The sequence below is a fragment of the Haliaeetus albicilla genome, chromosome 4 (genome assembly GCF_947461875.1).
Source record: "Haliaeetus albicilla chromosome 4, bHalAlb1.1, whole genome shotgun sequence".
NCBI classification, from domain to species: Eukaryota; Metazoa; Chordata; class Aves; order Accipitriformes; family Accipitridae; genus Haliaeetus; species Haliaeetus albicilla.
The window spans coordinates 41,109,934-41,135,307 of record NC_091486.1 but is presented as its reverse complement, the minus strand read 5'-3'; the positions used below and the strand labels follow the sequence as shown (position 1 = coordinate 41,135,307).

The window sequence follows — 25,374 nt, the reverse complement described above, 5'->3', positions numbered from 1 at the left end:
TTATAAAATGGAACCAAAAAAATCCCTTTGAAATGGTCACAGCAATTGCCAGCAAAAACGTGTCTGGGCTGTTACTTTATTCATCTCACTGTGCTCCAGATTTTCACTTTGTTTTTCTAATCAGAGTTCAAATCTGCTTAATGCAAATTGCGCACAATGGAGAAGGGAAGTGGCTTCAGGCAAGATGCTTCCCAGATGCCTGCCTATGAACTCTGAATTGAACTCTCCGGTATGAGAACAAGCATGTCAAAGTGGCAGGAATGAGTCTTTTACCTTGGAGAAAGCAATCTGACACTGCCTCTCAGCCCAAAGCACACATCTAGGGCAGGATTCAGAGCACCGAACTCAAGGTTGCCTTGCACAAAGGACCCACTCCCCTCTCCTCACAGGGGAAGAGGATAATAGATTAGAAGCACCTGGAGAAGACTACCTGCTGACTCCCCGCCCCCCCCCCAAAGTAGTTCAGTTTATAACACCACAGATTTTTATCAGTTCATTAAGAATTTGGACATAAGACAGGCTTTCATACCATCCCATAGGCCTTCTAATGAATTACTAAAGTCTGGACCATAACATTTACCTCAAAAATGAACCTTTTTCCTGAGGATACAGTATTTGGAAGACACAAGACTACAGACTCCACGTAACTAAGAACCGTATGTTTATTTGCAAAAGAGACTTATTTTCTACCTTGGAGGCCAACTTCTTGCACCTTCATTCTCTGTTAACACAGGGAAAGATCTCATTTACAGATCTTACAAACAATTGCTACACACAGACTGCAGGTGCCTCCTAATTAAGCTGGCAATTTTCCAGTCACTGCTGCTGGTGAGACTGTGACCAAAGAGGGACCACAACATCCCACGGCAAACTCAGTGATGAAACAGCCGAAGATTGGTGTGAATGAGAGTTATCCCCAGCTCATTGCAAGCTTCGATCACAACCTCGTCGGCAGCTGAGCCAGATGGGGCAGCAATGAACTGTACTCCACTCTGAACAAAGACAGAGATAAGTGGAAGGATTAGAGGATGGAAAACCAAAATCACCCTGAAAAGGAGCTGGCAGCCCCAGCACTTCATCCACATCCCACAATACTAAGCATTGAACAAACAAAGGCTTCCATTGCCCAAAGACATTCACAGGCGAGTTCCTCATGTGAGTAGTCAGTTCTCTCCACAGCTCAGAAATAAGAGTAAAATGGTTCCTCTGGAAGCAATAGGCCTTGTCTTGATATTCTTAAAACGGTTTAATAAACTTTAATCCTCTATTGATCCCAAATGAATGAACTGAGCAATGGCTGGATAATTACTATCCGTGTGAGACCAGTAACCACGAGAAACACCCTTCCCAGGATGCGCTCTTTTAGCCAGCAGTGCAGAGCAGAGACATTCCTCAGCAGTCCACACAAAATTAAAATGAAAAGCCCGGGCTGCGCAGACATTTCCTTGGAGTCACCCTGACATCCTGGCCCTGCCTTGACCTTACCCGTTTAGCTCTGTCAACGTTATCCCTAAAAGGGAAGAACGCATCAGAGCTGAGGGAGACAGCAGTCAGCTTGGCAATCCACTGCTTCTTCTCCGCTTCTGTTAATTGTGCAGGCACCTCTTCAAACAACGCCTGCCATTTCACCAGGTCTTCATCCTGTGAGAACAAAAAGAGCCAGCTCAGCCCCAAAGCATGGGCTCCTGGTAGTCCCCTGCCAGGAGCACATAAGGATGAGTGATGATGGCATCCCTCTGACACTCAGCTCAGCTGTAATTTCTGCTCCCATAGCTCTCTGCTGCTGGGAGCTTCATACCAGGGATTTTAAAATCCCAGTTGGTGGTGGGAACACGTTACCACCACCCACTCTTTTTGCATCCTTTTAACTCCTTTCCTTCCTCTCCTCACCCCAGGGCTTGAGGGAATCCTTCTCCCCCAGCCTTTAATTCCAAGGTGCTCTGCTTGGCTTGCCTGCAGTACGCTGCTCGGTGTAAATGCCAGCACACACAAACAGGATCTCATAGATGACTTAACACATGACAAACGCCAGCTTGGTTTATGATTCACCTTCTGAAACAGCAACTGCTCCAGTTCTTACCCCCTTAAACAAGCAACTGCTCACAGAGATGACTCATGAGGTCCCCAATCCAGCTCTTGGTTTTCAATACTTAAAAGGACATGCTGTTTTCTTGTCTCACTATTGCTTGTAACAGGGAGGTCAGAAGGATTCTGAGAATCCAAAATGCCACACAAGCAAATAGCACCATGTGAGAAGGGAAGGACAGCTGCCCTGACAGGGCAGTGAGAGTTGAAACATTAACTGGAGCTTTAACCCTTCCTCACTGCTGGAGGGAACTATCAGATGAAACCAACTGCACACTGAAGCGCAGGGCAGGTTCCAGCACCTGGAGTGGTGGGTGCAGTATCGGAGGGGCAAATCAGGACACTTTGCCACTGGGCCATTAAATGACCTTGGGGAAGTCACCGTCCTGGGCCCTGGCCACTTGATCCCCCAGCTCTTTGGGATCATCTGTTACTAACACTCCCACACAAAACTCAAGCCAGGCTTAAGTACCGTGTAAAGACTTTTGTTTCACAGAAGCTGGACTCTCCAGGGAAACCTCTCAGCCAGCCCTTACCTCACCGATGGTCCCAGTGACATACTGATCAATGGCATTGGAGACCTCTGCTCTCTTCACACCCACTTTGAATTTCATGGAGAGCACACGTGGGTGGTGCCGGAGCCACCAGTTGTTTGCCTTGTCACCAGCCAGACGAGTGCAGTGGATCCGGGACTGCTGGCCAGCTCCAATACCTATGACCTAAAGCATATAGGTACGAAGCACAATCACACCTTGCTGCACAGAGATCACAATCAGAGCTGCATTCCAGCCAGGGAATTAGGAAAGACCTCCCACAAATTAGCTACTCCTCACTGAAGCAGATAAAGAGTGTAGATAATTAGCGAGGAAAACTTTGAAAATACCTGCATCCCCAGTCCTGTAAACTGGTTTCAGGGTAAGCTCTCTGCCCTGCTAACTTCCATGGCTCTACTGAGCCAACAGTCACTCTGAAGACACTACGTTCTTTCCATCCCTCTAATAAGATTAGATTAAGCAAATTAGATTGGAAATTAGGAAAAATTTCTTTACTGAAAGGGTTGTCAGTCATTGGAACAGGCTGCCCAGGCAAGTGGTTGAGTCACCATCCCTGGAGGTATTCAAAATGCACTAGACAAGGCACTTCAGGACATGGTTTAGCGGGCATTGTTGATGGTTGGACTCAATGATCTTAAAGGTTTTTTCCAACCTAAATGATTCTATAACACAGCCCTAGCCATCAGAGTCAAACGGTTAGCCTCAGGAGAGTGATCCAATTACGGCTTTTGTTTAAGGCAAAATTGTTGGTTGTAGAAACAAATGTGACTGCTAAGAGATGGTAGGCTGCCTACCTGTTCTTGAAAAGGGCACTTCAGTTAGAGGATTAAAGTCTGAGCCTGGGTCACCCAAACACCATCATCTTTCCTGGTGGGCCAGGCATACACAGCTTAAACAGATGAACTGTGATATGTAGCGGATTACAGGGCAGTTTGTCAAGGCTAATAAGAAAGTAAATCCACTGCTCAGTCAGGAAGGCTGCTCAGTAGGACCATTGCATCACATGAATTGTCAAGGCCCTGGAGCTACCAACACATTTCCTACTCTGCCATCTGCCAGAGAGTTCCGGATTTTTAAAATAACTGCTGCTAACCTTATTTAATAGCACTTGTGCTTGATATCAAACAGACCTCATGCTTCCGGAAGCAAAATCCAAAAGGTGATCTTTTCCTCAAGGAAGCCACTATGAAAATACTATATTTGCTCAGTTTCCATTTGCTTTTATCAGACCACCTTCTTTGGAGTTGTCATCAGACACATTCAACCTCTGTCAATTTTTTCCAGGTACACTATAGATTAAAATGCGTAGCGACTCTTTGGAGTCTGGTGGTCAGGTAACTCTGCAAGCCATTTGTCACAGTTCAATGCACAATACAAACCAGCTCTTGCACCCCATGCAAATTCCCACTGAAGACAAAGGCAACTCTTAGGTGCTGACGCCACTGAAAACTGAATGTGGCTGGAGACATCTTGGTGACTGGACACTGGCAGAACAACCCCTGCATATACCATCTGCCTGCAGTCACAACTGGCAAATACAAAGGACTGAGCTGAGGTCTCTTGGGCTCCAGACTGTCTGCTGTCCCTCAGCTTTGCCTCTGCCATGACAGTATGCCAGGCACACAAAGGCCAGACCTAGCCACCATGGCTGTCAAACTTGGGCTGGTAACTTTTCTCTGTGGCTTTCAGAGCTGTGGGTCCTGCTTTCCAAAGAATGCTCCTGCCATTTCAAGCCAGAGATCTGACAGAAAACAAGTCTCTCTCCCATAATTTCCTCCTCCTCCTATGAAGCCACAGCTGAACTGTTCACCAAACTGTTCACGTGGGGGACTGCTCCAGGGACACTGTGTTGAGGCTAGCGGTTCTGGCCAATGCCTCAGAGTTGCCAGCTCAGACCGAAACAGATGGTAAAGCTGTAAGTCAAAGGCTGCCCTCAAAGCAATGAATCATTTGTCTTCTCATTCATCAAAACACAGTGACTTCACCTCTTACCAGAAGCATGAAACACGCTGCTGGAGACTATTCCCCCAAGGAGCAAATGAAAGACTTGGGCTGCTATCTAATATCATCTGCTCAGCTATAACTGAAGTCATCGGTGCTTAATAAATCCATAAGGATATTAGTATTATCATAAATACTAAATAGATGCAAAGTTTCTCATGGCTTAGTGACACCTTCCCCCTCCACAAACACTCCTGATGTCCAACCTCCGCTCTCACACCCACCCTGTTTAACCTTGAAACTTGCAGGGGACCCTGCATCTCAAAGGAGCTCAGTGCCAGCTCCACGTAGGTATATTGTCTCTTCCACAGAGGTTTTTCCTCTCTCTGGACAAAGAAGAGGGCTTAAAATAGTCACACACTGCACTTAACAGTGGGCCTAGCAAGCCAGGCTAGGCTGAGGCTGAAATTTTTAGCTGGGGGTGCAGATGGTAGAGTGTACTGGACAGACTGCTGGTAGCAGGGGCCAAAATACAATGAAACATTCCAAAGCTTCTAAAAAATGTGATGTCACATGCCAGAAGTGCAATGTCCTCTCTGCCCTTTCCCAGCCAGAATGGTGCCTCATCTTCATCACATAATTGCACTCCTGTGATGGAACCGGCTAGTCTGCTGCAACCCCTGGTCTTCAGTTGGCAAGGGCAACAGTACTGGAGAAAAGTGTTTCCAGGCCAAAGCAGCCCCAAACATACACAGCTCCTTCATGGGCACACATTAGAAATCAAGCTCTCCTACCTGTCAGCACCCAAATCACCCTTCCCAAAAAGAGTGTTTTTCTTTCCTCTATGAGCTACTTAAAATACTTTACATTTTTTGTAACCTAAATTTTGTCAGAAGATGCATAACTGAACCTTGGCTCGCGTTCAACAACTCCGAAATGGCAAGAACTTTGTACTTCAGTTAAACAAAGTGATGTGTCCTGTAAACTCTCCACAGACATCCCCAAATCTACAGATATACTATCTGCAACCCATGGAACTGTTTTTATAATGGCTTAACGGGCAAGACAATACAAAAGCTGCTTCTCTGTGCCTCCTTCTGATGAGCCCACATTGTTCTAGAAGGAAGTTCACAGTTATAGCCTGGGAAGAACGTGCTGATCAGATGCACTTCACTGGAGAATGGTGATCCAGGGGAAGGAAAATCCTTTTTTGCAGAAAAATGTGTTTTGATGCAACACTGCTGGGGAAGACTTCTTCAGTCTAGCCTGGAATTTCTGGTCCAAAGAACAGAAATCTGAAAGTTGAGCTTCTGCTTAATGCAAACTATAGACCTGTACCTGAATCCCTCTTCATACTGGCCTGTCTGAATATACCTATTCTCCACCTTTTTCACTTTGTGTGAAGTGAAAATCCTTCTTCCTACACCTCATCTCTCTCTTCCTGAGATGTTGGCTTTCTCCCATACAAAACCAGCTAAAACCTCAAAATCCTCTGAAGGAATCCTTCCCCCTCTATTTTCTGCCTATTTTCTACTCAAAAATTAAGTAAGTTTCTTTCAGAGTTTAATCTCCTGGGAATCGAAAAGTACTTAAGCAGAGCCTAAGTGTGAGGCGTGAAAGGAGACAGTAATACAAGGTGAGTAGAAAAATCACTTAAAAAAACCAACCAAACTTGGGTGAAAATTGAGAACTACTTGAACGAAACACTTTAGCTCACAGGAGAGCCAAACATGCCCCATAGCTGGAATACTGTGCAAAAGCATGGAGCGGGCAAGATGGATAACACCCAAAGGATCCTTGCAAAATGATCCAGATTGGCCTGGATTTACTCAGATTTACCCTGAATAATGAGTGAAAACAGAAATCCTAAATACAGTTGGAATTAGAAAAATCAAATAAAGGACTTCACAATTGGGAAGACAAACAATGAAGTAACTGACAAACGTCTGCACCATTGGTGGAAAACAGCAAGGTAGATGAACAGGTTTGGTTTATCCTACTGTGCAGAGGATAAAGAAAGAGAATAATTTTTAATTGCCAATTTAAAACACGATGGTATCATTAAAGAAAGTGTAAATCAACGTTATAGACTGGCTTCACTGTGCTGAAAGCAGACAAAACAAATGAAAGTGTTTATTGCAATTAGTGGCAGCTGGCTTCCTGCAAATTACGTGACACTCAAGTCCATAAACGCTTCCTCCCACTCCATGCTTTCCTAGAACTTATTAACACAAGCACCAGGCCTTGCTGGAGTGGCCAATCCACTCACGAACCCAACGAAGCCAAGCTGTCAAAAACGTTCTGGATGTCTGATACAACAACAGTTTTGCTAGGCAACAGGGATGCTGTGAGGCTGAAGTAACCCCTGGAAAACTGAAAGCAATGGAACTGAAAGCAAGCTGGACTTCCCAGGCTTGGCTCATACAACCCAAAACGAGCCAAATCCTGGAAAAGCATTTTAAGTGTAATAGTCTGGAAGTTACCTTCCAGCCCTGGTTCTTGATTTGTGCTATTTTTTTGTTTGCACCCAAATTTTCCTGTACACATCCGATGGTGTCGTGGTTTAACCCCAGCCAGCAACTAAGCACCACGCAGCCGCTCACTCACTCCCCCCCATCCAGTGGGATGGGGGAGAAAATCGGGAAAAAGAAGCAAAACTCGTGGGTTGAGATAAGAACGGTTTAATAGAACAGAAAAGAAGAAACTAATAATGATAATGATAACACTAATAAAATGACAACAGTAGTAATAAAAGGATTGGAATGTACAAATGATGCCCAGGGCAATTGCTCACCACTCGCCGACTGACACCCAGCTAGTCCCTGAGCGGCGATTCCCCACCCCACTTCCCAGTTCCTATACTAGATGGGACGTCACATGGTATGGAATACACCGTTGGCCAGTTTGGGTCAGGTGCCCTGGTTGTGTCCTGTGCCAACTTCTTGTGCCCCTCCAGCTTTCTCACTGGCTGGGCATGAGAAGCTGAAAAATCCTTGATTTTAGTCTAAACACTACTGAGCAACAACTGAAAACATCAGTGTTATCAACATTCTTCACATACTGAACTCAAAACATAGCACTGTACCAGCTACTAGGAAGACAGTTAACTCTTTCCCAGCTGAAACCAGGACAGATGGTATGTCTCAGTAGGGGATATGACCAGTAGTTAGTTCGTCACAGTATCACCGAAAAGAACGTAAGCTAACCATTATCTTAGTAAGACTGCTTTTCAGTGGACCTTCTTTCCCCACCTGTACATTAAGAACAATGGCCACAATACTTAACAGTCTCTTTAAAACCAGAAAGGAGCTCCTGTCTGAGCTTCTCCATCATTACCTATAACATGCCACACTGCTGTTTCTGCATTTGGACTGTGATGAGTCTCTTAAGGAAGACGTTAAGCTTTGATTTGAAGACCCCAACACAGATTCACCACCTCCTCGAGTAAGTGATTGTAACGAATGCTGACCCTTACTGTTAACAAAGTCACTTGTTTCTTAGTGCAGTACACAGACCTCTGATCTTGGCCTCCCTGTCACATACACAGCAAACCAAGCCAATGTACATTTGTATTTGATTAAAACATATGCCTGCAAATATGCAAAATATCACTGAAGCCCAGCTAGTTAAATCCCTGTCTGCCTACACTGCTTTTCACTCCTCCCTGATGCCTTCTCCCTTCCATATGGTACATGCATTACCACACACATTTCAGAAACATCTGCAGCACCACTTTAAGTCCAGACTTGCAAAAGCACTGGGGAAATTGCTGCCGTAATAAGGGAAAAGGAGCAAAGATAGTGACACCTTTGTTCTGGGACTACAAGAACTAACACTCTTGAGTACACAGAACCATTTAAAAGCAAGAAAAAAAAAAACAAGCTGAATAAAAGAAAAATGCCAGATCTCCAGAGACATGTTTTCAAGAGCCATACAGCACATGACCCCAGAATGTACTGTGAGACAGTGCTGCAATGTTTTCAGGCTGTAACAACAATCTGACAAATGCATACGAGTACCAATGCAAAAAAGACACAGCACTGCAGTTCATTCAGTCCTCTGTACCTGTAGAGTATACTGTTTGGCCCATTTTGCTGATTTATGATGTACTAAAGTTCAAGAACATTCTTTGTCTTTTTCTTCTGTATTTTTTTTTTTTTTATAATCCTGGCCTATGGAAAAGTTACCATGGAGAGCAGAGAACCAGCTAAACAACAGCATTACAAGAAGGAGCTGCTGGGCAAAAAATACCATTTTCAATACATTTACAACAACTTTTGGATAACTTAAGCTGAACACCTAGTGATGACTTGGAAATAAGGGTTTGTTTTTTTTTTTTTTAAATTCAAGAATCATATATCAACTACACATTTGATAATGTGCCTGTAAATCCCAACATCCATCATAAGCTTTTAAAGAAAAAAAAAATCAGGCACAACAGAAGATTTCTAACGCCAAAAGGGGAAAAAAGAAAGCACATCCCATCTTTCTTATAAAAAAAAAGAAAATAAAACTAAGAACCATTTGGACAGTCAGAATCCAGCTGTGAAAACTACTGTCATTTCCTAAGGCTCTATACAGACTACAACATATGTACATGCCCTCAAAAAATGATAAAAAAAGGACGGAGTAGTTAGAAAGAAATGACTCTAGGCCAAACTTGCAGAAGCACGTAAGAGCTTTTCCAACCCCATCATTGAAAGGGCCAGCCCTGTCATTACCACAAAAAAATTACACCGAGGTTTTGAAGCAGCCTTCTGAGAAACACAGATTTAGCTACTGTTCTGCATGGCACTGTGTCTAGGGCAGTTAATCTGTACCTGTTTAATAGCTTCCTGCATGCTAAATTATTTTAAAACTCAAGCCTGACAAAAGCACTCTCTGACCAGCCTGGCTGTGAAAGCACGCTCCACAGAGCTGTCTGGTTTGGTTACCTGCCCATCCTTGGCGTAGCAAACCGAATTGGACTGGGTGTATTTGACAGCAATGCTGGCAACAATCAGATCTCGAACAGCAGGCTCAGGCAGCTGAAACAAAATGCCATTGTCAACGGCCCATCCTAACAACCACGACTAGCCAACTGGCTAGTGATCCGCAAAGCCCCAAAACCATCATGAGTACTGTATCATAAAAAGGGAAAACAAGGTAACTAAAAATACCCTGTTTTGTTCAATTATCAGCAAATTTTGTTTAGATTAAAAACAGTAAGTGATTGGTTTGGCAGCTAATCTCATCGCTGATAGGGATAAGACTCAATCTTACCAGGTCAAGAGGGGTCTATCATTGGCCCTAAGCCTGCAAAGTCTGTATTTGCTCACTGTCATCAGATGTGCTTGTAGGCAAAAAGCTAAGCACACGCTTAAGTACCCACAGGACCACAACAATAATAATAGCTCCCAATATCTGCATTCAGTATTATTTTAAAGTCCATTCCATTACTAATTTATTAAAATTTTTATTACCTCAATGTCTGAACTTGCTTCTAAGCCCGTGACTAAACACGTGCTCATTAACATCTGTTTTTTAATGAGAACAAGATCAGAGACAAAGAAATAACTGATAACTTTCTGATGATGTGAACTCTAAATGATAAGGAATACCAGTAGGGCCAGAGTTTATACAACACACTGTACACAGAAGGGAGAAGTAAACAGTGAGTCAGAATGAGATCACAATGGATCCTTAGCACATGGCTGTCTTACCATAAGACATTATACATGGTAGCTTCTTATTTCTAAGAAATACAAATATTTTGGTAGTCAGAGATAACAGGCAAGGTCCAGCTCCTCTCATTTTTGCAAGGAATCAAAACAAAGGCAAACTACCCCGATCTACTCAAGTATATTTGGTCCAGAAAGTTTCTTGCATTGTTTTGTTAAAAGACAGTTAAATCGCATTAAAATATTTTAAGAGCTCTTAAAATAGAGCAGCGATGACTTCCTTGATGAAAGCACACCAGTTCATTCCACCAGTCTTTAAGCTCATTTATCTTCTGACACTTACGTTTTTATTCTTTGTAACAATGTTCTTGAATAATGACCGGTCGATGACTGCACTGTTCCTCTTCTGCATGAGATGCAATCCATAGAGGGTTCGAATCTCATTGTCATCTGGCTCATAACGGGGATCCATCTAAAAGCCAAAGGATAGGCCAATAAAACACTCTTAAAGCAATTCAAAGCCAACATCCAGTAATAGCTTAGGTTAAAACACATTATCTAAAGAATCCAAGAGAAGTCAACTGTTTAAGGAAAGCAATATCAAATCATCAGAAGTAATTAGAATTAACTGGAGCAGCAAGGTCTCAACAGCACGAAGTGACATTTACAGGGTGAAGAGAGGTAATGCAGTATAGGTGTTTATATACAAATGTCCATGTTGCAAGCCACAAAAATCTACAAAGCCTTTCACAGAAAGGGGAAAACATCCACACACACAGAGTCTTCCAGAGGAAGGTTGAAATGTTTTGAGTTGCTTCATACATGCCTCAGGGTACAACTTCCAACCTTCTTTGACAGTAAAGGAAACGGTGAATGCGATTATTTCCAGAGATGCACCCTCTTGGGGCACATTTCCAAATAAGCATGCAGCACAATTAATTTACACCAGAGTAAGGGATAAAGTTAAATGGAACTGTTAAACTGCATTCAGGTCTCTCCATGCATGGGCTTATTTAGAATTTTGGTAGCCCCAGTGCAGGTTATTGGGACATGAAGTAAAACAGATTAAGGCTACCAGCTCTAAATAGGAGTGTGCACATGCTTTATGTGTTTTCCCCAATCCATTTCAATGTGTTCAAAGCAACTTTCCTTAGCATCCCTCTGCAGACAGGCCTTGAAGATACAGGCTTAACCAATATGACCTCATCCTTGCAAAGCTAATTGAATGCAGGAGGTAATCAGCTGCCAACATTATCTGCAATTTCATTGCTTCTTGCCTGAAGCTCCTAAGCCATCTTCTACAGCTCCCCTTAGTAGTAACACTACAATTGCAACTTCAGCTAAGCCTTGGATTTTCTTTTTGTAATGTTATAGTAAAGTTCTCTGCCCATTTGTCTCTCCAAGTCAGGCAGAAATAGGACCTGTTTGGCTGCTCTGACAGCGTTATGTAATCTGTTAGTCATGTTCACCAAAACTGGATGATTCTGAAGTCCCAACAATGACTATGGGAACTAGGAAGGCAACCTGATGCTGACTTGACCACACTATATTAATATTCTTTGACAAGCATCCTGGTTGCAGTATGTAAAGGTGCATCATTCCAGGTCCATATTGTGCCAGCGCTGCTCTGTTCACCACTGACTGTACTGAAGACTGCTCTACAAATACCACATACCCAGACAAGGCTTCCCCCAGTGATATACTACACATGCTTCTCACTGCCAAGACTCACAACATCACTGAGGCACTATATCTTAAGATATAAAGAATTCAGGGAGGAAACAAGTTCAGCAAAAGCGAGAGGAAAGCTGGCAAAGAGTGGAAAGAGAGCACAGAAGTTCTGTTTCTTTGAAGTACTCTTGCTGGTCCATAGATCCAATTACTTTAAACCCACATCACTTTAAAAGCCAAGGAAGGCATTATGAAAATACTCTGCTCTAGGACTATAGGCTAAATGTGACCACAACACTGCTGGTGGAATTCCAGCTCATACAGGAATCCCCAAAGACCCAGAGGAAATACTTCCATGCACTGCAGGGGTGCCTGGATCAGCCCCCCAGCTATTTGGACACTAACATCTGCGAAAAGCAGGTACAGTAAGAGCAGCAGAGGGTTATAGTGGAGCAGAAGTACAAACCTGAAGGACACAGTAACCACCATTCTTCTTTTTGGCAAGTATTTTGAGAGCTTCCTCCTCATAGCCAGGAGCTACCACCCCATCAGATACCTGCAACATACACAGATTTCAGCTTCCACACAAAAAAACCAAATGGGGCTAATACCGAATGCTCCACCTGCCATTTCCAGAAAGGCAATGAAGGCACACCTCTCGGGGTCCATACGTACCATACAATACCAAAGGCACTATTACAATATTGGTTTCAGTCCTGGAAACAGGAAACAGCAGAGTGCTATAAGCTCTTGGCAAGAGTTAGTAAAAAATACCCCACCATCACTTTAAGCAGAATGGGAACTAATATCTGCCTCCAGGGGGAAACGGCTCATGCACAACATCCCTAACAGTAAACATGGCTTAAAAAAGATAAATCCTTATTTAAACAGTAACACTCTGGATGAGACAAAAATATTGGCAAAAGAGCTGTTAACAGCATTGAAACTGAGAGGAGTTTACATTCATCAGTGCCATGATGTGATATGCACCTTTCACATTCTTGTCCCACAATGTGGGTGGGGGTTTTTTGTTTTTAAGTAATAGTATACCAAATGTTATCCTCACAAACCAGTCAAACGTGCTCTTTCATCTGTTTGAAAAGAGGTCCCCAACGTACAACACAGCCCTTTGCATTGCGCTTTCCCCCTCTCAAAAAAATTGTAAGCAACGTGTAACAGAATGAATGTGTTTAGCAAAGCATTAACTCCCAGTTGTTTAACTCTGTATTGGAAATAGTGACTTGTGCAATGCAGTCAGCTATGCAGTTAACATTGAATCCAGCAAAGTAAAAAGGGCAGCCTGGGAAGTGGCTGAGCCTACAGACAACTTGTATCAACTGGCAAGTAGCAAGCTATATCCACATGCCTGCCTTGGGCAAGAGGCTGGCCATCAGCTCTCTGGTCCTCTATTGTTCCAATCACAGCCGTTCAACCAGATACTTGTGACAGTGTAATCAGGGCTCATTTCCAGAGGCCTACTTGGAGGCAGAGGTTTGCAATCATCTCTTGGAAAGCAGCATTTCAAGCACTGCTATTTCACAGGCTCTCGCACACAGCCAGGTTTTAACTGGCAGGAAGAAAAATGCATCAAAAGATAGGTGTAAATTCTGCACTCCAGATACCAAATTACACAAATGTACCAATAAATAGTCTTCAGTAAAATGGGTCAAGTTCAAACAGAATGGCTGTTACAAACCAATGACTCCATCTAGTGTGATTCTCCTTTCTACACTCGAATGATCTGCTGCTGTTTAACTAACCTCTCTGGAAATAATCTTGGCAGTAGCCACATCGCAGGTATCAGACAGGGCAATGAAGTCACCAAAAGAAGACATGCGATCAGCACCTGCAAAATCATATTTTTAGTAACTTATCAAACTATAGCATAATGCAAAGAAAATTCTTTGCTCCTACAATCTAGTCAATTTCCGTGAGAGCTAGTAATTTAATCCCACAGCAAAAAAAAAAAATAAAGGCCATATAAGAGCAACAAGGATAAAAATCCTACCTCAAACAAATGCACCTTTAAATATTCCCATAGTTCAGATACTCCTCCCTCTTCACTGCATTTGTCAAACCTCTAACTCTGTAATGACTACCTCCATTATGGCAAGCAGCTCTGCTGTAGCCATGGTGGCAAGAGAACAAGGAGAGGTAAGGATCATACAGAAAGATTTTAGATGGGAGACAGCTGGAAAGAGGAAAGCTTTTAGATGCCTATACTCCCATCTGGCTTTTCCTGCAAGAAACCAGACCCAGAAAAGTAGCTAAAAGCAGTTTTAAAATTTTTTTTTAAATAAATATTTTCTATATTTAATGTCATAACTAAGGTGAATTCAGCTCCCATCCCAGATACTCTACTACTTAGCAAGGTCAAGTCTTCTCTCCCTGACATTCTAAAGGTTTATTTTTCTACCAGTCATGCAATGGTTTTCTGAGGGCAGTGTTCAAAAGTGGTCTTTAAAAGTAGTGAAAAATGAACCCAAGCCAATGTGCCTCTTATCAAGTAAGTTTGCTTTGTTTTCTATAATCTGTCCAGATTTTCTACGAATGCTGTGGAAACTGAGAGAATTAGCAAAGTATCTCAGCCAAGCAGAGGAAGCTATTTTTATTTACTTATTTTTAGCTTTTTTGGTGAGCTCTGCAGTACAAAAGCATTAAAAAACCATCCACCAAATACCAGGCAGAAACATTTCTACTCAACTTAAGTATTCCTGAGCACCCCATCTACAGTGGAAGGCTGAGTGTGCTACCAGCACAGCTGTTTATCCAGATCCTTTAGCCAAAACCCCACAGATTTATGTGTGTATATACACATTTAAATGGAAAAAAAAAAAAAAAAAAAAAATCTCTACAGGTCTTCTATATACAACAAGGAACAGAATCCAAAATGGTTTTAGCCTCTTTGAAACAATATACAAGGTCTGCTCATGTGGAGAGTAATTTCTGATAGGCAGTCAGTTCACTTAGTCAGTCAGATCCTTATGGAGAAAAACCCTACAGAGAAGGAGTACAGTGCAACGGGAAGAGCCTGTGAAGTACTAAACATGCTGCTCAGGTGCTGAAAATTAAGCTCAGCTCTTGAGACATGCTAGTTTATTCCTGGGCTTCTCACCTCTGCTTCGTGCATAGGCAGATGCTAAGGGAGTTAAGGTCTTGTGGAAGTCATGCACCATGCAGACTTGTGCCTCCTCTTCGCTGAGAGGTATTCCAACAGCAGCACCTAGTGGGAAATACAAGCCAGGGCACTCAAACCAGAACCTCTCGCTGGTCCCCGCCCCTGGGACCTCCCCAAACTGCGAGGGTAAGGGACGCAGATACACCACTGGCAGGGCCTGCCAAAAGTCATAATCTGTTCCAAGAGAAAAGGCAAGGCAACAAGGAGCCACCCACCTGCAGGACTGACATGTTTGAAGGAGGCTGCAGCAGGAATGCCTAATGCCTGCTTGAGTTCCTTCACCAACTGCCAGGCATTGAGAGCATCACACAGGTTGATGAACCCTGGAGAGCCATTCACCACTGCAAACAGAGCAGACAAATAAGACACATTAAAGTGGGCAGACCCTTCCCCCCAGAGTCTGGAGAGCAAGCAGAAGAGATTTCTTCCACCAAGAATTGAAATCACTACAAGTTGTTCTTGTTAAATGACCCTGGCTCCTCAGCAACTGTTTAAGTGCCCTGAACAGCTTCAGTGACTTGTGAGGAATGCCCAGGCTTGAGACTTGAGAGATGCAAATACAATTCTCTTCCCTACCAGAAGCTGCTGATATGACCTTGGAGCAAGACACACGCTGACTCTGTGCACCTCCCCTCTTGTGAAAGGGGAACAAAAAAAAGAACATTCCCCCTCATGTTCTTTGAGTTCAACTGGCAGCCATTTGAAACAAGAGCCATCTCTTTCTGAGGGAGCCTGCCAGAGCTTGATTTTGACCAAGGTGCATAGGCAGAGCTGTGAGGGAAGAACACAAAAAGCACATTGCCTGCTCCCTAGCAGGTAGATTTCTTTACAAATCTCGTAAATAAATTTCATATAGTGACTATGGCTCTGATTCAACAAAGTACTCCGGCACTAGCCAAACTTCAAGCACATGTTGTCTCTAACTGATGTCAACAGAACCACTCACAGCCACAAAATTTAGGGCAAGTTTTTATTAAAATGCATAACCTGGTCCTGTCATCAGAAATCCATGCCAAGAGTAAAGGCCATTTAAAAGTTTGCTCTCAAAACCTTTTGCTCTGGCAAAGAACTGCTTGTACTGACATGGCAGGACTGTGAGCATTTCAGGAGATGGGAGGAAAAGATCATTTTGGCAACAGTCCATGGCCAGGACAAGTGAACACAGTGTTGTTCTGCTGCCATACTGGGAGGCAGACTTGCAAGCAAATCAATTTCCAGTGCAGGAACGGAAAAAGCTTCCTAAGAGGTCCCAGAGCTGAAATGAGGAAATGCTGCAACATAAAGCTTCACTGTCTACTCAGTAGGACAATGCCTGCACACAAGGCAGAGCTGGTTTTCACCAACATTGAAAGCAATCTCAAGAACAAGAGTAGGCAGACTTTCTCTCCAAAACAGGGGTCTCCCTCCCTGTAACAATGCTGTGATGAGTGGCACACCCTGTAAAATGCCAGAGAGACACACCAGACCTGTCCCAAACTCTTGCAAGTGAGACCAGTATCCCTTCCCTCTGCCACCATTAGCAGAAGCAGCATTCTAAAAAACTAAGGTAATAAACCTCTCCACATAACCATCAACAAAAAAAAGAACAAAACGCATTCAAACCTAGAGAAGAACAGCTTGGTTTCTAGACAGGGTAAATGGTATCTTCCCAATCTTTTTTGCATCACTAAATAAGGAAAATGGGAAGTAGCAAAGCATCTGAAAAGGATGACGAGGTTTTCGTTTGCAAAATCCAGATCCGATGTCAAGAAGAAGGTGCACCATGTAAATCTGCTCCAAGTGTCTTCAGTGTGGACACACAGTCCTACACCAACAGAGAATGTGGAGCTACAGTAAGTCTTGTGGGGGTCAGGAGACAAGCTTTTGTCTCGCACAGCTCAACCTTTTAATTGCAAAGCTAGTGCCACCCAGTAATAAAGCAGTTGTTAAGGCACTGCTGGCCATCCCTTGGACTAAGGTACAAGATGATATTTCAGTTTTAAAGACAACCAGCAGACATGTCCAATCACCTCCTTTCCTAGCTATCCCAGAGCTCCCTTTTGGCCAGCATGGCCTAGGCCTCACCTGTCAGGGGAAGTTTGGATCTCATCGTGTAGAGCTGCGCAGGACTCTGGTGAGGATTCATGCCGTACCTCAGGGGCAGCTGGGACACCCCCTTGCTGTACTCTTTCCTAAAGTAGTCAGAGATGGCTGCATCATACTGGGCAGTGTGGGTGAAAGCCTGGAGACAGAATGAGGAACATCTGTCAACTTACAAACATCAACTTACAAAGGATTTGGTGTTTAAAGAAGTGAATGAATGAACAGCAAACAAGTCTAGCCTAGCCCTTCACAGCAAGAAAACATGACCAACCTTCAGTGCAAGGTGACGCCTGGTTTCCATGGAAGTGTCTTTGTCCCTTGATGTTGCCATCTCTTTAGCTACTGCAGAGTAGTCTGCAGGGTCACACACAACTGTCACACGAGCATGGTTCTTGGCAGCTGCCCGCAGCAAGGCAACTCCTCCTGCAAGGACATAATCAAGATCCACATTTGAAGCCAAGATGGGACATGCACCAATCGATCATTTGTGCCAGATGAACGTGCCCCCCTCTCTCCAGCAAGAAGGGACTTGTAAGAGTACTCTTCAAAACGCACAAGGCTGGTGAGTTTGACTCAATCCACTGGTGAAGGTGCACATTCATTGGCCTTTGCAGATAGAGGCAGAGCTGCAGGGGCAAGAAGACAGGTCATGCGTGGGTTGTGACGAGCAACTGGGGCAAAAATGCCTTCAAGCAGTACAGCCACATCCTGAAGAGGATGGCTGTCTCAACATACCACTTAAGCATCATCTTCTGCAACACTGGGCTGGGAAGGGGTCTATTGAAAGATTTACTTCTACACTGCCAAGCAACTGAGGTTCCCAAATCTCTCTGCAAGTATTAATGAATCCTGTCCAGGTCCTCTGTGTAAGGTAAAATGCCACACTTTTCCCTTAAATCTGACTCTGCGCAGCTATTACAACACTTTAAATCATACAAGATACTATGCTGTTGGAAAGGAGAAGTAGAGGCTGGCACTGCTACATGCAGAGTGAGTACTACTCCATAAAACATTTAATAGAGAGCTCTGCTGGGCATCATTTGGACTAAACTACTGCAAGAAAATTCAATCCCAATCCAACCTCATGGCACAAAACTGCCTGTACTGTTCACAAGCTGCCAAGCAGAGATGCTGCAGTGAAGGAACGGCAAGCCTTTTGGGGTTAATAACTAGCAGGAAGAGCAAAACTGCTGATGATACAGGCGTCCATGCTTCCAAACTCAGGTACTAACTCTCCCACATATGCAGATCAACCCCTTTCCTTGTAATGGCTTCCTGCAGTAAAGTTTTCAGCAATCCCCAGAGCACTTTCAGCAGTTCAGCTTTTTCTCTCCAAAGCGCATGGTTTTTATTTTTATTACACTGCCAGAGGCTGCAAAAGAGGTTTAATCTGCTCTCTGTGTTTCAGTAGGAAGCATGCTCCACCTGGCCTTTCCTAGCACAGCCTTCTACAGTACATCAGGCTTCTTACTTTGGGCAGTGCATGACTTGCCCACCTATGCAGCATGGCTTGCCAGCCTGTTACAACAGCTGCCTGCCATTTTAATTGTAGGTCTGCTTAAAAGCAATGAAGTTTACCCAACTATGCTTTCATTCTGCTCCTTGCAACTCTTGCACTCTTTAGCAGACTTCCTTTATGGGTGCGCAAGGCCACCAAACAGAAAAGACCCCTTAGAGACCAGAACCATTCTGCCGGGAGAATAGATTTGCTCTCCCTTTAACTTACCAATATCAATCTTTTCCACTGCTTCTTGTACAGTTACATCCGGAGAAGATACGGTCTTCACAAAGGGGTAGAGGTTACAGACTACAACTCTGGGAATTGAGGGGAAAAGCAGGTTACTCAATGAGAAACAAAAAGGCCAGACTGGGCTTCGAATGCACAAGATACCACCAGTGTTTTTACGGGCTTGTCTCTCAGATCAGGGACCAACATAAAATCCTGTAGACAAGGCTTCTTTCTCCAAAAGACTTAAGAGACGGTGGTGTTCAGCCAAAGGCCAAGTGATGGTACAATGCATTATTTAACCGAACTCTGTGCACTAAACAATGTTACAGCAGAGAGAACCACAATTTACAGAAGTTAGTTTAAAGGAAGTGTTTCTTTAAATACGTGGGCCTGTATTTAAATTTTAGTGATTTTGGTGCACAACTTGAGCCATTTCAAAGGACTTCTAAGTGGACTCTCAGCAGTACTGAAGATAGGCATCCACCAGCTTCTGTAAGAGTAAGCACCCAGGGCAAGGTCCATTGCAAACAAAGTACAATCAATCTAATTTTCCACAACTTTTCCAAGAGCAGAAAATGACCTACATATCACCTTCTGGACTTTTAAAATACCAACAGCATATGAAACATGAGTGCACAGTCTGGATCACATAAAGCCTCTGTAGCACATGAAAGCAGGGGGGAGAAATTACCTTCCCCTCTCAAGGTAAGACTGGACTGTACTGGAATTAGTTTTTTGACCTGATCTGGAAGCAGCCACAGCCTATATTCCAGAAAGCATGAAGTAATAACTTGCCCTGTCCCATCCTACCAGTGCAACATGAACTGTAGTGAAAGGAGGTATGTGTTTTGACCTTCACAAACAATGTTTTTAATCCAAGAGAATTCATTTACTCCCTTGATCTGAATATATGAAGGTATCAAACTCCAATGCACACCCAGTATTGGCAGTGAATTGCTGTGATGCATACACTTGTGTCCAACTTTTAATATTCCTTTGTTTCCATACTGTGTGATGAACTCAAGTGGAAGGGATGATCAGTTTCCAGTTTGGTTTTCAGAATCCCCTATGTCTCTAGATTTCCTATGATGTCTTTTATTGTCTGTTCTATTTCTAATACCCCTTCCTCCCCAATCCATTCATGCTCCCAACCTGTTGCAAACCATCAGGAATCTGTGGACTTTAACACTGCTAATGCTTTTATCTGTGTAAACCAAGATAATCAGTATCAAGGTTTCCTACCTTGACTTGGGTATGTAAATTTTATGCAACTACACAAAGACACTCCTGCTGAGGATCAGCTCCTTCTGCTTTATGTAAGACAACCCAAATCTAAATTATTACTCTGGATGCAAGTGCACTATAAGTCACTGATGTAAAGGCATGTTACACCCTTGCAATTCAGCAGAGCCTGCTTTAATATGCAGCATACTCTGAAGAGCCACCACTGCTGAGCCATCTATGAAGATTCCTGTGGGTTTAAATTTCAGGTTTTCAAATTCAGCCTGGGAATCCATCCATCCTAGGCACATCATTTTTTAAAAGTATTTTAAAAGCTAAGATGCATTCTGGCCCAATCACCACAGTCAAACTACACCTTCCACCACGGCTACACCTACAATTTTCTATGTTCAATTCAGCCATTCGTTTCTAAACCAGGAGCTACCCACTGACATAGAATCGGTTACTCACAATCAATCACTAGTTAGACGCTAAAACCAGTTAGTTAATCATAGTCCCAAACTGCCCTGTGAGAGTGTACTGAGTAAATACATTCTAACAAAAACAGAAAAAAAAATCCTTGGTACGTTATTGCACAAACTGCGTTACTTCAATTTCTGGCTGCAGCTCACTTGCTCTTGTGATGGCTCTCAAAGTAAGCTTTCTGTCTGTTATCTGTGTGTTTTCTGTCTGTACCAATGATGTGTGTTCCTGACCTGCTTTTCACGTCTACTCTTTATTTATGTGTTGAAACTCAGTAAACATTATACAAATATCAAAGGGTATATTTACTAAGCAAGTATTTCAAAATCAGGAATTATCATCTGATCAGACACCCAGAGCCAAGCTGAGGGCAGATGCACCAGCTTCTAAAGCACTGAATTCAACTCTGCAAGAAATGTAATGTGGCCCAACACTGACTAAATGTAAACTGTCAAAATTCCCAGATAACCAGAAGAAGTTAAAGCCTCTGTGCCCTGTGGAAACTACAGTGTAACTTTGTTTTAGTTTTCTCCTACTACAAGTTATGAACATGCATCTGTAGAAAATTGTATTTTTAAAAACATAGTATCTCCTGACAGGCAAAAAGAAGAAGATTGCAGATCTTCTGTTGTGCAACGTTACAACCTCTACTGCTCCCATTCACTGGTGTTGACTGGACTCCAACGTTCATTTTTGATTACTGATGAATTGCACCATGTCCCCAACATTTACCTTACAAGGCTGAAATCTTGTTTGTTCATATCAACATTATCTTCCGGAATATTGCGAGCCAAGATGCCTAGTTACAAAAAACAGTACATCTTTATTAAAAAAGAATTAAATCACCAACATTTTTTTTTTTAATTCAATATCTTCCTTCAGATTGTGCTCTTCCTCAGAGACTTTCTATCGTAAACTTTCTGATTCTAGTTCAGACAACAGTACTCAGCTCCAACACCTCTCCTTTTACTCCATTTCACTGACTCTTTGGCTGTTCAAATTCTATACTAACAGGTTTTTTTTTTCCCCCAATGCCAAATCCTACAGCATTCCAAGTGCTGAACAGCAACCTCAAAAATGTACTTTATAAGCATTTAGTTGCTACTCTTAAAACACCAAAACTGTCATTAAGGAGCTCATGGAGAGGAAAAGGGCACCTGCTGCTCATCAGCCAACAACACACAAATCCTATGAAACAACAGAAGCAAGAGAGGCTGTGCCTGTAGCTGACCAGCATAGGTGGCTGGCTTGGGTCGAGGACCTTGGAGAAACACACAAGCAACTGGCTGGCACAGAGTAAGCAACAGCACAATCCTGGGTTCAAGGTTGTCAGGAGACTGACTCCAGCCCTCAGGTATGATGGGCAACAGGTTCCATTTGAGGGATCTCAAGCACAGTAGAAGGAGATGAAAAAGCAGATGGGTTAATGTGCAGATTGACCAATTATCAGACATCTTCCTTGCTGAAGAGGAGCCAAGGAATATTGGAGCATGCAGAAATCACCCACTGAAGACTGTGCTGTCAAGTTCCTTATGCTGCACACCAGATTCATCCACAAGTTAAATTCAGTGGAGCTCTCTGCCTGAATAGGTCTGAAATTGACTCTGCAAAGGCATTTACAGAGAAGCCCTGACACTTGCAGCCCTGGGGAAGAAAAGCTCTGCTAACTGCATAGATGCCCGGCATAGCAACAGAGGAAGTAATGCAGCCACCAAGCACCACTTCTCCACCCCGTGCTTTTCACCTCTCCTGCTGCTAGAGCAAATCTGTTCTCATTACTCAGTTCTTCCACACAACCCTTAAAAAAGACATCTGTCAACCCGTTCTTCCCACCCTCACTGCCCATGGATTTCTGTTTTAGACTGAAAATATATTAGCAGAAACATACCAGCATGGACTGCAGGATGAAGGGTTTTCACACGTCCACCTAACATCTCAGGAAATCCTGTCAGGTCTGAAACATCTCTGCTCAGTGAGAAAAGCATAGCATGACAATAGATGTGCCATACTAACTTTATCTATAGGTTGAATGTTTATTATTTCCATCAGGGTAGTAATTAAGATCTACTGGCAATGCTAGTTTTACTGGAAGATTTAAACTCTAGGAGTTTTGAAGGCAGCAAGTGGTGGGGGAATTAAACTTAGCTTTCTTTTGATCCATCCGTTAAAAAAAATATCACCACCCTTCCTTCAATGACAGGAGGAGTGTAGAGGGAAAACACATGTATGATTGCTCCAAACTTCGGTGTCTTGTATCTCAGTAAGAACACAACATATGGAAGGTGTATTACTAAACTGCTAGGAAAAACCTACGCTGAGTGACAGACTAGGATACATCCTTCTTGCAGAAGGCTGGGAAGTAGTTCCGAGATGGGGCATTCTACATTAAGACAGATCTGACTGTTTTTATTATGGTTGGCATCTGTCAACTAGTTAGCAAAATGCTGCTAGGTACAGAAGGATTAGTAGAAACAGCCAAAATGTTGGTTTAATGCTCCCTCACTCTTCACAAGGTGTTGATCTAAATCTTAAGCAAAAGCCACATCTGACAGAAAACAGAAAGGACACTGCTTTCTAGTAAGTGACCCAAACCAAAAAATTGTATAAATTTCACTACAAAACCCTCCTATGCCCAAGGGGCAATAACTGCTTTTTCCATGAATGGAAATAAAGTTCATGGGTCACACTCCACTAAGCAGTACGGTTGTTTTTTGAATACACTGAAATAACCAAGATAAGCAAATCTCAAGTCAACATGATTTACAGAGAGAATGGAAGACCATGCTCAGAAGAAGCAATACCTCAGTACCTCTCTTCCCAGCTTAGCCAAAACACTAACTGACATTTTACCACTCCCTGTGACTGTTTGTGATGGTAAAGGAACAATAAATTGGAGACAGAAGGGGAAACATGACTATCCTTTGCTTCAGGCTTCACTGATAGTACAGCCAAGCAAAGAAGTTTGAGAGACATGGCCAAATGCTGGATAACAGCAAGGACAGGGAGCTCTAGAGGTAGCGTATATTCATACTGATGTGTCCCAGTGGCCTACCATTGCATTCATTGGAACCAAAAAGAGTCACAGTCACCCATCCTGCCAAATAATTGACAGATTTTTCATCACTGTACTGGAAACAATTTTTATTTGGCCAAAGTTGTTTTTTTAATCACAGGATGGAAGAAACCAAAACAAATTTCCCCAGAATCATGGGCCAAAACAGCCGGTGACAGTACATGCCCCTTCTCAAACAGTGGATGCACAACACGTAAAGGCTCTGTCTGACAAAGTTGACCATCATGCTGGGAAAATTACTTGTGATAAATGATCTCCAGTGAGCTTCAACATATTCCTGACACGTCAGTCCTGTCCCAGGACCAGACAAAGATCAGCTTTCACCTGGCTGCGAAGAGCAGCACTAGGGTCAGATTATGAATTCCAAGACAACTGACTGTCTCATGGGAAAAAAGCTGACTCAAGGCAGACAAGGCATCATCTCCAACACAATGCTCCTGACATCCCTCTGTGTGCTGACCTGCACAGTAACACTCTTTGACCTCAGTCAATCAACTTCTGGCCAAGAAAGTTCTGAGGTTTCCTTTGGGGCAGGGTTTTTTTTTGGAAGGGAAGACTTGCTTTCAGACCAGTTTTCAGTAATTTTTGCTCACAAATGGAGAAAACAATTTAAACAACTTCAGGACCCAAATGAGCATTTTTGGTGGAGATGTGCAAGAAAGGGTCAGTACCTGACAGGCAAGCCAGCATCTCTCAGGGATTTGGCTGTTCCTCCAGAGGCAATTAAACCCAGGCCAAGAGCATTCAGACTCTTTGCAAATTCCACCAGGCTGGTCTTGTCAGAGACGCTGAGTAAAGCTAACAGGTGGGAAAAGCACAAATATTTTGCTTTTGAAAGTGGAACAGAGAAAGAAGACAACAGGATTAAGAGTTGGGAGCCTTTGTAAGTTCTGTAATTTATGAATCTTCTCTGATGTGAGGTGACTGGGGAGGGAGGAGCTGACCACCAGTGCCTCACGCTTCCCCACCTCCACAACGGAGAAGCCCCCCCCGCCCCCAGGCGGGAGGAGGCAGCACTGCCCCTTTCGCGCCCCTGTCTAAGGGCTCCAAACGCGGGACATCCCCTCACCGCCGTTTCCACTCCTCTTCCCCCCACTCTGGAGCTCAAACCCCTCTTTCACACAGCGGCGGCCAGCTCGGATCGAAGCCAAGGTATAACCAGACCGGAGGGAAAGCAGCGCCTCCCCCACCCCCCTCAGGGCACGGGAACTACCCGGTTGGAAGCGGCGGCCCCGCTCCGAGACGAGCGGCACCCGGCCGCTCCTCGCTTTCCGGGGCCGCCCTGTTTAGCTGAACCCGGCAGCCGGGAAATACCCCTCAGCCCGGCGGCTCCGGCCCACCCGCTTCGACGGCTATTGCGGGGCCCGGCAGGAGGGCAGCCCCCCTCCACTCCCCCCACCTCACCCCACCCCGCCCCGGCAGCTCCAACGGCCGCGACCTGTCGTCGCTGCTGCTGCCGCCACCACCGCCGCCGCCACCACAGCGGGCGGGCGGTCGCAGCCCACCCCGGACTGCCGGGGCCTCGCTGCCCCCACGTTACCGAGCTGCTGCCGGGCGGCCATGGCGCCGTCGGTGGGTGCGCGTTGGTGGCGGGGAGGCGGCAAGAGGGCGGGCGGGAAAAGAGCGAGCGGCGGCGGCCCGGCGGGATTTGGGCGCCCGCTACACGGGGCGGGAGCCTGAGGGGCCGGCCCGGACGG

At 44.1% G+C, this 25,374-nt stretch overlaps 1 protein-coding gene across 1 annotated transcript; it reads right to left on the bottom strand.

Annotated features, from left to right (window-relative positions):
* Positions 1-644: 644 nt before the first annotated feature.
* Positions 645-25,374, bottom strand: ATIC (5-aminoimidazole-4-carboxamide ribonucleotide formyltransferase/IMP cyclohydrolase). The gene is made up of 16 exons (XM_069782051.1): positions 25,218-25,374; positions 24,349-24,475; positions 22,493-22,569; positions 21,337-21,403; positions 18,898-18,986; positions 17,443-17,594; positions 17,154-17,310; positions 15,305-15,430; positions 15,027-15,134; positions 13,672-13,757; positions 12,378-12,467; positions 10,584-10,712; positions 9,515-9,607; positions 2,622-2,804; positions 1,486-1,641; positions 645-992 (listed from the first exon to the last, which is right to left on the bottom strand). Exons 1-16 carry the CDS (start codon positions 25,237-25,239, stop codon positions 873-875), a joined length of 1,782 nt encoding a protein of 593 aa, XP_069638152.1. The 5' UTR covers positions 25,240-25,374; the 3' UTR covers positions 645-872.

Bases quoted from the DNA above. Each gene is read 5' to 3' on its own strand.
- ATIC (XM_069782051.1), bottom strand. From the start codon at position 25,239: ATGGCCGCCCGGCAGCAGCTCG. The intron at 15,431-17,153 runs GTGAGGCCTAGG...CTCTGTTTGCAG, and splicing joins ATCCAAACTTCCCCTGACAG to TGGTGAATGGCTCTCCAGGG. The intron at 993-1,485 runs GTAAGGTCAAGG...GTCTTTGTTCAG, and splicing joins ACGTTGACAGAGCTAAACGG to AGTGGAGTACAGTTCATTGC.